At 40.1% G+C, this 12,235-nt stretch overlaps 1 protein-coding gene across 1 annotated transcript; it reads left to right on the top strand.

Annotated features, from left to right (window-relative positions):
• The first annotated feature begins 3,492 nt into the window (after nt 1-3,492).
• On the top strand, nt 3,493-10,686 carry LOC308280410 (ubiquitin-conjugating enzyme E2 A-like). Its single transcript, XM_080720678.1, has 6 exons — nt 3,493-3,666; nt 4,254-4,334; nt 4,488-4,513; nt 5,631-5,720; nt 5,821-5,909; nt 8,925-10,686. Exons 1-6 carry the CDS (start codon nt 3,623-3,625, stop codon nt 9,051-9,053), a joined length of 459 nt encoding a protein of 152 aa, XP_080576804.1. The 5' UTR covers nt 3,493-3,622; the 3' UTR covers nt 9,054-10,686.
• Nucleotides 10,687-12,235: the final 1,549 nt, after the last annotated feature.

The following is a 12,235-nucleotide window of genomic DNA, read 5'->3' as shown; positions in this document are numbered from 1 at the left end:
CCAGTGAATTTAATAACAGTAGTTGCTAATCTGCCTGGCTGGGGGTGATGTATGAGAAACTCTTGTAAGGTTGCAATACTGTTCTGGGCGCAGTGAGTTTTCACTGTTTGAATGTAGAGCTATATGCTAAATGTGCACAATTCTGCCAGCTAATTTTAGACATTCCATCAAATTGTTGTATGTAAACAACATCCAAAACCACAGTAGTAGTTTTGATTCTTTTTTTTTTTACGATTTATTTGTGTCTTGTGCCGTCGCATCGGTTATGTTCAATAACATCTTTTTACTTTTCTTTATTTCTTTAAATGATAAAACAAAGAATATGGCTTAAGTGATTAATAAGCAGTGATGTTTGTTAATCTCAGTGGAAGTAGGGTAATGGTTTAAGCAGCATGTAAGCTACTGTCATCTTCATAACAGCCTTGAACTGTACAGTCATCCTGTTGGTTACATGTTCATAGTTCACCAAGAACAACGAAAAAGACAGACTTGCTGCTCTACAGGGGTTTTGTTCTAATTATTTCATGTGAAATAAAGCAAATTGTTCCACCCCTGTAGTTTTACAGTATTTACCCAGGCTAGAACACCTGTGTTTTTTTATATACTGAACTCTTTGTCATTGTTTTAGTAATTTTTTCACTTGAAACAGAAAACCGACGGTAAACCTGTATTTTTACATGAAAAATGTTATTAAATGGTTGCAGTCTTTTGGATATTGAGTATTTCCTTCATGATACATGGTGTGTGTGTGTGTGTGTGTGTGTGTGTGTGTGTGTGTGTGTGTGTGTGTGTGTGTGTGTGTGTGTGTGTGTATCACCTCTGGGTGTACTGCTGCAGTGGTTCACAACCTTTTCAGGCGGCGACTCCCAAAATAATCATATTTGAACTGGGGACCCCCCAACCCTGATGAGCACTTGGAGTTGTAAGACTTGAGGCATTACATTTTGTGTAACCATAGGCGATTTTAAGGGGTGTCCTAGGGTGCACGTGCACCCCCTGGCCGCCAGGCGGCCATTTTTTTTTTTTTTTTTTTTTGTAATGTAACTTTATTTTATAATTATTAAATAAAACAGTGATCGTGATTTGTAAAATGTGCGCAAAAAGAGAGGTGGAGGGGCAAGTATAGTAGTTCACTCGACACTGACAGTAATGCTAATGAACGTGAACCAGAGGAGGTGGACGGAGCTTGCAGCAGCAGTGATCCAGCCACCGACATCACTGTGGAAGGCTCGCCGTTGCCGGAGACCGAGGCCCCGGTTCCTCCACAGCAAGCAAGCCCCACTCCAGACTCAACTGTTGTTACCCCAGGCCCAGACCCAGAGGAGCCAAATGAAGCCAACTTTGTTCATGAAAGAGACCCTTGCCATGGCCCGGATAAATTCAAGCAGTTTTTGGCTTTGGGTCCATATCAGCCAGAAGATGTAGAATGTCCATTAAAGGCCGCTGGCGAAAAACAACGCAAATTCAGAAAGGAGTGGTTTAAAGATTTTGCCTGGCTGGAGTATAGCGTGCGCCATGACCGGGCGTTCTGCTTTCCATGTCGGGCCTTTGGTTCTGAGAACGCCGAGCAAGCTTTCAGGAGGACAGGTACATAAAGACACATCTCTGTTTACACAATGCTGTTGTACTCCCTCCAAGTGCATAGTCTATTATGTTCCCTTTTTTCAACTGTTTCGTTATATTGAAGAGAATGTGCGCAAAAAAAAAGAAATGGAGGACACGACACTGTTTGAAAAGAAACTTGCTTTTTTTCAAGAGAAGGGAATGCATAATTCTGATTCATTTGGTACATTAAAACACGTCTACACACTGTACCTCACCATACCAGTTACGAGTGCTTCAGCTGAGCGCAGTTTCTCTACTTTGAGACAACTAAAAACGTATTTACGGACAACCATGACTGATAAAAGAGTGTCAGATATAGGCATTTTACAGATTGAGAAAATACACGAAATTAAAGTGCAGAAAATAATTGAAAGGTTTGCAAGAGCCAAAACCCGGAGGCTGCAGTTCATTGTGTAATATAAGGATGTGTCTACTATTTGTTTTTGTGAAATGCTTATTTGACACTGTAAATGACTGCTTGATTGCTTGATGAATGATGATTAACTTGATGTTTGGCTTTATATGTCCTGGCTGTGCTGCCTCTGTCTGCAAAATAAGTAAATAAATCCTATAGATAGACATATGGTGTCTAGAAAAAGAAGCACCTGTTTTACACTTTTTTTTGTTTATATTGTGTTACATTTGGGTACAAAATTAACTGCAGAAATCCGCTAAAACAACATTACAAAACCGCTAATATCCGCAAGCGCGCACGCGAACGAGGGACGTGCGACGGCGTGCACGACGCGAACGTCGTGCACGCGCGCTGCGCGTGCGTGTATGAGGTAATAGAGGTCGTGCACCCCCTGCTGGAAGAGGCTAGAATCGCCTATGTGTGTAACCATAGGTGTTTAACACAGTTCTGTTGTGAAAATAGCAGATCATGCTCACAACGCGAGCATGCTATTTTCACAATTTCTGCCTCTAATATTTGACAATGATTGATTGAAGAGTTTATTAGCAGTTTGCAATAGAAAAATGTACAGTTTCATGACAGCACAAATCACTGATACAAGGTCAACTAAAAGGAGATCCTAGAAAGCCTTACGGCTTACACATAACCACACTTTATATATCTCATATATTGAAAGACAGATGGATAGAACATAGTACTTCATCTAGGATAACATCAATTTCAAAAGCAGAAAAAGCATAACATCAACATCATCATGGGGGCTTAGTCTATTCACAAGTCAGAGTAGCAACAGCCTGAGGGTGACTTTTCATACCAATTTGGAAGGAGCCTAGGGATTTGCTCTCCTTTCTCACTATGGAGAATGTTCATTTTATTTCATTAATAGTGGTATTAAAAGGGTCTTGAAAGTCCTTAAATTGTCACTTCAGAAATCTACTGATACCCTCTACACACCTATAGGCTACTGTATGCTGGTTTGTTTACTGTTTAAAAAATAAAAATAAATAAATATTAATAATAATTTGGGGACCCCACAGGGGGTCCCGGCCCACAGGTTGAGAACCACTGTACTACTACTACTAATGTATTATTCCCTTGAGAATGTCTTCAAAACCAGCCTCTCTGTGGCTCACGTGTCCGCGCACTGGCGCGTCACCTGCCCTCCCAAATATGGACACCTCCCCGTCACGTTACCAGCGCTCCGCCCCGGGGACTCTCCCATTACGCAGGGGTGCAGGTGGTGGCTATTCTAACGCAAATGTCAATAAGTAACTTTTTGAGGTTTTAAAAGACATGCAGATCACTGTCTCGAATGTTCCGCCTCTTCATGATGGTAAATGATTAAGCTAACAAAGCATGGGATTGGGAGGACCCCCCGCCCTGACGAACAGCATGGAGTTCTTCAATGACAATACCCCCCGTTTCAGAGAATGGTATAGCCCTTAATTCCTGTTGGGTCAGAGGAAGAGGATCTTGTTGTTGTGGGGTAAACTGGTAAAACTCTGTCTACAACAACATATTGACCCCGATCGGCATATCAATAGAGCAAAGTTGTCTCTAAACACCAGATCGTTTGTAGAATAATAAATCCTCTCTATAAAGATGTCCACCCCGGCGAGAAGGCGGCTTATGAGAGACTTCAAAAGGTAACAGTAGCCGTAATGTTGCGGCGGAACAGGGGGCAACAGTGTTGTTACAGACAGGGATGGGACGATATATGAACATTTCATGTCACGATTATATTGTGACCAAAATAATAGCGATTTACGATATTATCGTGATAATCAAAAATATCCCCAACATCCATTATTCTGTGAATCTGTGGGGGGATATTTGCCTAAAATAGCAGATCTACAAGCTCACAGCGCGTCTATTTTTGGCAAAGATATTTGAGAGTGAAAAAAAAACACTCTGTATCAAGTATGTTAATATTTACAGGTCTGTTTTACCAATATAGAGGGTTAAAGTCAAGCGATAGGCCTACCATATGCAGCTTGACAAAATAGGCTAAAAGCTGAATTGATCCCAGTGTGAGTGGACGAAGGAGGACAATTTCACGATAAATTAAATCACCACGATTATTGTGAGTGTTTTTATCACGATAAACGATAATATTATTAACCCATCCCTACAGTGTTAGCAAGGTTGTTTTCTACCAGGGGCTATAGTATTTTCGGCCTTAATACTTCCAAGTAACTTAATGATGACTGTGTGGTCGCCCTGCATTTGGTAGGTTGCAAGAGGACCCTCCAGCTGGCGTGAGCGGGGCTCCGTCTGAAAACAATATCATGGTTTGGAATGCTGTCATATTTGGGTAAGCCCAGACACAATACTGTGCTTAAAATATCCCAATATTCCCTAAACTATCCATCCCTCAAAACGGACATTTATATAGGCCTACTTTGCACGTAAAAGCAAAATATAATATGCCTAATAGTTGTGTCATTAACATTTATTTGCATTCCAGGCCTGAAGGAACACCATTTGAGGATGGTGAGTTGACCTTTCTATTATTATGACACCTGAAATAGGTAGGTAGAAGGTTTATTTGCATGCATGCGTGCAGAGAGAGGGGGGTGAGGGACACGTCAACTCGACTGCATGCATGGAGGTGGTGCCTTTACTTGCTTTGCAACTCAATCACAATATTCATGAGTTGGGTCGGGATGCACATTGCATAGGGCTGCTATCACAGAACTGTTTTGCATCCATTCATGGTATATAATGACATTTGGTTTGGTACGGGAGGAGATTGGAGGAAATTGGTTTGTTATGGCAAAAGGCATGCCGGGCACATGCCTCTTTTTAAACATGTCTGAGGCTTGTGCTCTGTCCAGGGCATGAGACAAGACTTGTTTCCATGACAACAACATCATTAACATTCTCTGGTAGCCTTCCTACTTCAGCTGAAGGGAAGGTCCAAGGTTCAGTTTATTTGGCACCGTATGAAGATACATATACACGGAACAAAATGACTTTTCTCAGGACCACGGACACGGTGGTACATGCACAGATAAAAACTCACGAGGGCAATTTTAATACCAGTGCTATAATAAAAAAGCAACTTGAGACCAGAGTTAAAATAATGTAGAATAAAACAAGGCAAATAGTAACGTAGTGCAATATGGTCAAAGACTCAAAAAGGAAAATAAACACAGCTCTGGTATCTGTTCACGCTCCCTCTGCCATCAAATGAATGGAGTTGAGACCAGGCATGTGCACACATACTATAGACCATAAATGCAATTTTTACTATGGTGAAAGAAATGCAAATGCCCTCTTTCCATGCCATACCTATAGGCAGCATTCAAGAGAATTGCCTTGTCCAAGAATTGCCTTGCCCTCTCTGTGTAGAAATCCATTATGCTTAGTTCAGTGTGGTTTCACTCACCGAAAATAGCCGACCTCCAAGCTCACGACGCTTTGTGAGCTTGGAGGTCTGCTATTTTCGGTGCTTCCACCAAAAGAACCTTTTGGAAATTCCAGCCCCTGCCCTCTAACATGCTCTACACGTCCCTGGTTGAGACATTAGTTCTTCATTATTGTCTGTGGCTTCCTACCTTTCCTTTTTTTAAGTGTAGTATTTATTGACTTTTATTCTCCATCATAGGTACATTTAAACTAACAGTGGAGTTCACAGAGGAGTATCCCAATAAGCCCCCCACTGTACGATTTGCCTCAAAGATGTTTCATCCAAATGGTATGTTATGTACCTTCCCTTTTGTAGCGTTTTGCCAAATGTTTACACCTTTCTCTCGTTGCAGTCTCTTGCTTAACACACTATAATCTTGTCTCCACAGTGTATGCAGATGGAAGCATATGCTTAGATATTTTGCAGAATCGCTGGAGTCCTACCTATGACGTGTCATCTATTCTTACCTCTATCCAGGTACGTTTTCACTGAATCAGGCAAAGACTCTAAGTGGGATTCATTACTCAACATGCTGAGGCCAGATATTAAAAGTACATCTTGTATAACTAGTGAAGCTCTGTATTCTCTGTTGTACAGCAAACAGAGAAAATAGCTGACCTACAAGCTCACAGCGAGTCGGAATCCATCCCCCCAACATTTTAAAATTTTTGAATTTAGAGAATCTTGATAACTATGATAATGTTCCCAAAATAGGCATGGCAAATATAATAATATAATATAAAAACATAAATCCTCCATTCTTAGTAAAACTGTTGCAACTGTACTTTTACCCTCCACACCAAATCTCTTTGCTGAAAATAGCCGATCTACAAGACTAATGTGGCGCAACGAGATGCATCGCTTGTAGATCGGCTATTTACACCTAATGTTCCCACCAGAATAGGGATGCTGGGGCTCAAGTAATTACGTCTCGATTGTATGTTTAATGGCACAAAGTGAGAATCGATTTAAACACATTTCTCTTCACATTATACTCTCCTTTTAGCCACTTAAACCCCAGCATCCGTATTGTGGGGCAAACATTGCCAGATCGACAAGCTTACAATGCATCGTGTTGCGACACATTGCGCATAGAGCCCTGAATACTAGAGTATAGAGCCCTGAGGGACTCCGGTCAACCAAGTGTCGGGTTTAAGTGGTTAAGCGATGGTGGTCAGTTTTCCAGGTAGTAGTAACGCTCACAGAGAGAGAGTGCATGAGTGGGTGGAATTTGATCCGAGGCCAGCATGGGTGCACGTGATCCCAGCGACGGGGTTCTTCTTGACCACTATGTACACTATCTCCACCAGGCAGAATATAGCATATCCATTACCTGCCCCTGCTGCACAGTAATGCAGAATTTACACTGAGAGCGTTGGGTCTCGCTCAGAGTCCAGGATCAATTTACTGTCTATGCGTAGTAGTGAAGACAGGCAGAGTGTTAGAGCAATGGAACCGAAAGCCCTACTTTTACTTAGTGGTATGATCGATTAGCTTGCCAAAAATCTGTTATTTTTGGCTAGCCTAAATAGTTGTACAACAAAATATAAATCAGTTTAACTTGCAAAAAATAATGGCGGGTATTTAACTGTCCGGCAAGTTGTAAATGTCATTCAGAGAAGAGAAATGTTAGTGATGAAAAGCTACAATCCTTAAGTTCTCTCTATCCTGAGGGAGAGAGTAATTACAATAGCGTCAGCACTACAATAAAGATGGCACCCGCTGCACCATCTGCTTCAAATAACATTATTGACATTGTCAACCAGGGTCGAAATGTCTCAGTGGAAAACTACCTCCTGTACTAGTTTTGTTATTGTATTAACATACTCTACCATAGAATTCCTATTTAAACTTGAAAGTAAATTGAGTGTGATTAGGGACTATAGAGCTTCTGTTCTGAACAGAACAGCGGTAGAAAGCAATTTACTTAGCCAGAGTGACCTAGAATGAGCAAGGTAAACACATACATCAAATGGCACAGTGAAATGCCTCAGTAAACATAGCATCAGTCTAAGGCAGCCATACATGGGCAACCGGCGGCCCAGGGGCCACATGTGGGCCCCACCCTCAGGTTAATTAATACTCATATATTATTGATTTGCTGTTACAATTCCAAACATGCAAACATGACCCATGCTTCACTCATTACTTAAGTCTATTTTAGTTGCGTAATGGCTAGTATTCAAATTGTATTGTCTTTAAATGCATTTGAAATTAAACAATGTTACTTTTACTAATGTTACTAATTAAAAAATAGCAAAAAATTATACAGGATTCCAATTCAAATAGCAAAAATAGCAGATTTACAAGCTGAAAAAATCAAGCCTGAGCTTGTAGATTGGCTATTTTTGCTAATTTAGTGTGACAGAAGGACGAAGTAGTAGGGCATTATTTACAAAAAATATGTTAAAATATCGAGAGAAGAGGTGAGGTTTCTGCTCAACAGTATATGCAATGTGGCCCTCTGGAGTGAGTGTGGAAACATAATGGCCCTCTCCATCATCAAAGTTGCCCACCCCTGGAGCAATATACTATTAAAATAGTTATTGGTACATTGAAAGGTAGCATCTGTCTAAATGATGTGCTATCTAATTTACATTTTAACCTTTGCATAAGTCTCAAAACTAGGTCATGTATTGTAGAAGCATGTATTGTGGAGACTGATACTGGTGCTACTTTTATTATTCGTTTTATTCCGGGCATTTGAGTAGTTCAACGTTGGTCTCAAATTACTTTCAGGTTTTAAACATAAACACAGAAATAGCTTTTCCCCTCAGGCTATCAGAGCTCTGAACAATGACCCGGCTGCCAGGTCACTGTCTTTAACCTGTAAATACCCGCTCACCAACAACAAACATACAGTATTTCTGGACATTATCTCGCAAAACCGCGCGTGATACAGTATTTCTGGACATTATCTCACAAAACTAAACAGCGCGTGTGTGTTTTGTGTATTTTTACCTGTTAGGAATGTATATGGTTCGTTACATAATACTGACTACTATTTGAACTATGCATAGGCTATGCTTCGTTGCTAACATACTTCGTTGCTATTCATTTTGGTGCATGAATGTATACTTGGTATAGCTTTTCGATGTATTCTTTATTTTTGTCTATTATATGTTTTAGTTTTAGGCTTAAACTTATTTACATTTATCCTGCACCTTAATAACCAGGGATGGTGAAACTTAATGGTACAGTATCTTCTGATATATAGATATATAGAACAGGGCTTGACATTAACTTTTTGAGGCCATTTCACAGTCATTTATTTTTCTAAAAATAAATAATTCCCCCCTTGGCCCCCCTCCACCCTCCCCCCAATGTTCACTATCATGACCTACTGGCTACTGTACTTGTATTACAGTGCATTTAGACATTGTGGTGGAGTCTGCCATAGTGCCATGCCAACATTTTGTAATGTGACAACGAAAGTCTTTGAATCCCGGGTCATGGCGTTAAGCCGCTAACCTCGCTCCTTCCCCTCCACAGTCTCTGCTGGACGAACCGAATCCCAACAGCCCGGCGAACAGCCAGGCAGCACAGCTGTACCAGGAGAACAAACGGGAGTACGAGAAAAGAGTTTCGGCCATCGTGGAGCAGAGCTGGAGGGACAGCTGACCGTCCTGTGGGACAAAACGAGCAACCTCCACAGAGACTTAGAGCAGTGGTTCTCAACCTTTGACAGTGAACTAACGATTTAGGGACCTTTTTAATACCTAAAAAATAAAGGAAAGAAGAGAAAAAAGAGCATTACTTCATCAAAAGTAATGAACAAACTATACTATACAAATAGATGAAACAAAATAATTGTCAAATAAAATATGAAGGAGGCAAACAACTCACAACTCTGCATTGTGAGCTTGTAGATCTGCTATTTTCGCAGTATTTATCTGTGGAACCGAGTCAAACTAAATGCCTATAATGCCTCGACTCCCAATGCATATCAGGGTGGGGGGAGTTCAAATATGTTTATTTTTTTTGGGGGGGCGGCTCTAAAAAGGTTGAGAACTACTGACTTAGCTCACAGAGAGGGCATTGGTGCTCAAGCACTCTTGAATGTCAGGAATGGTGTGACTTTGTCTCCTCTACCGGGATTATGTCTCTGTGATGCCACCTGTCCACAAGAACACAGAATGTCATTTAGACCTATTAGCTGCGTGACTGATAATGAATGCTTTCTTTTTTTTTGTATTGTGTTTTGTTTTGTTTTTACGACACGTGTATGCACTTTAATGGTATGCCTGACAGGACTACGAAGGGTATTTTGTGCTTTCTTTTATTTTGTACCGCATTCTTGACTTGTTAACCACGTTATGCACATGCTAGGGCATTCACGAATAGTGATTTTTAGTATTCGAATTGTTCCACCTCAAAGTATTCGAATAGTCGAATATTTGACAGGACTGGCCAAACTGTCAAATATTAAGTAAGCAAGAGGCGAACATTGTGAAAATAGCAGATCTACATGCTCACAACGCCTCGCAACAATATTTATCTGTGGAACCGAGTCACATCAAATGTAATACCTACAATTCCAAGTGCTTGTCAGGGTTGTCAAAAGGTTTGAGAAGCCCTGGTATAGAGCATTAACACATTCATCCACCAGGGGCATTGACAACTCATTCTTATGACTTCCTATCTAGCCAAGCTTTATAAACTATATATTTTTTAAAGAGACAATAAAAAAATAAAAATAAGCGAGTATTCGACTTCGGTGAACAACGTCGAATAGTGACTTTGATATTCGAATATTTGAATATTTGGTGAATGCCCTAGCACACACCCACACTATTTTCTGTGTATGGTTTGCGTACACAGGGATCCAGGTGCTTGAGTTCTGAAACACATTTTCTTTGTTTATCCCAAATTCTGTTTTACAGTACAATATCTGTACGTAATAACAATAATAACAAAACATGTTAAAATGTATCATGAAACGGATACATTGAATAATGATTAATAATTAGTTTAGCCTGTTTGGCCTGTGAAAGTCTGCCGTTCTTTTTTTTTGCTTTTTTAAATGAAACCGCAAGTCTCCTGTAAGCATGGAACAGACTGGATGCTCATATCAGACATTGTGTAAGAGTTGAAACTATTGACTATAGAAGCATGGCTGTATGAAACATCTCCCTCTGTGTGGCTCTGTATTACATTACATTTGTATATAGAAGTCTTTAGAAGATGTCATGTTATTCATGCATATTCTGCACAGGTTTATCCAAAGGTGTCATTTATTCCACACTTGTAATTAAAAGCCTACATTTGTTACAAAACCATTGATGTATTTAATCAATCAGTCTGTTGCTTTTATTATTGTGAAGGTTATGCAATTCTGCATACTGACATAAGATCTTAATATTTCAGAAACAGCAACGATATTTGTGTTGGCAATATTTTAGCATGAATTATCAGCGGTGTAAAGTAACTAAGTACATGTACTCAAGCACTATACTTAGGGTGCCCTCACACCAAAATACCTATGAGAGAGGAATCCGTGTTCCGCCAATGCATTTCAATGATATGGGAGCGTTTTTCGCAGAAATCCTCTACTGGCATGAAACCACTTCACTCATTGAAATGCATTGGCGGAATGCGGATTCCACTCTCATAGGTATTTTGGTGTGAGGGCAACCTAAGGGAAATACCTATGAGAGTGGAATCCGCGTTCCGCCAATGCATTTCAATGATAAGGGAGCGTTTTTTGCAGAAATCCTCTGCTGGCATGAAACCGCTTCACTCTCATTGAAATGCATTGGTGGAACGCGGATTCCACTCTCATAGGTATTTTGGTGTGAGGGCACCCTTAAGTACAATTTTGAGGTTCTTTTACTTTACTGGAGTATTTCCAATTTTCTGTACTTTTACTTCTACTCCACTACCTCTCAGAGAGGTAGATACTGTATTGTACTTTACTCCACTACAATGATATGAAAACTTTAGTTAGTAGTTACTTTGGATATTTGATTATTACATCAACCACTTCAGCCCTATATAGGCTATATTTCGGCCATTTGAAAATAGCAGATCTACAAGCTGATCTGCTATCTTATCTAGGATTTTTTTCCTTCTTTTTTTTTTTTTTTTTTTTTACATTCGAACACTTGAAATGGGACATTCTGCATAATGAGTAGCTACTTTTACTTTTGGTAGAACTACTTTAAATGTATTTTGATAACAATACTTTCGTATATTTACTCAAGTACATTTTGAATTCCGTACTTTTACTTGAAAGGCTGACGCCACACCAAAGTATTTATTTTCTACGCTGCTGTATTGATACTTTTACTTAAGTAAAACTACTAACGACTACTTTTTTTTAAAAATTGTATTACCACATTTGATTTAGCTCAACAGCCAACAGAGAACAGACCATGGGAACAGACGAGAGACTCTAAGCTTTTATTTTGAAGGACAAAAGACCCAGGAAGCTCATAACACACGTGATTGATCTCCAGGAAGTAAACAACGAGTCAGTCAGAATTTGAAGCTCTATGGTCAGAAATGGAACTAAGGTTGCTACTGGAATAAACCCACGTTATCTCGTAATAGTTAGTTGTAGTATTAATTAAAGCACTTTAGATGTCGACGTCGCACAGTTGAATCGTCCGTGTTAATCTAAATAACCGGTTGAGGCCAAAACAATGTGGCCCAGTAGAAGCAGGTTGCAGACAGCCTGCAGCCTGCTGTCACTCAGAGTCATCTACAGGTCAGGATGCACAGGTACTGCTGCAGGTCAGTGGAAAGAGTACTACTCAATTTCAATTCAAGGAGCTTTATTGGCATGAGAACACACACGTTTA

The sequence above is a fragment of the Nannobrachium achirus genome, assembly GCF_963921795.1.
Source record: "Nannobrachium achirus genome assembly, chromosome: 24".
Lineage (NCBI taxonomy): Eukaryota > Metazoa > Chordata > Actinopteri > Myctophiformes > Myctophidae > Nannobrachium > Nannobrachium achirus.
This window is presented reverse-complemented; position numbering and strand designations above follow the sequence as displayed.

What these genes read in the sequence shown, in the direction of transcription:
- LOC308280410 (XM_080720678.1), top strand. Translation starts at nt 3,623, where the DNA reads ATGTCCACCCCGGCGAGAAGGCGGCTTATGAGAGACTTCAAAAG. An exon ending in CTTATGAGAGACTTCAAAAG is followed by an intron (nt 3,667 to 4,253) that starts GTAACAGTAGCC and finishes TGCATTTGGTAG; the next exon opens with GTTGCAAGAGGACCCTCCAG. An exon ending in CTATTCTTACCTCTATCCAG is followed by an intron (nt 5,910 to 8,924) that starts GTACGTTTTCAC and finishes TCCCCTCCACAG; the next exon opens with TCTCTGCTGGACGAACCGAA.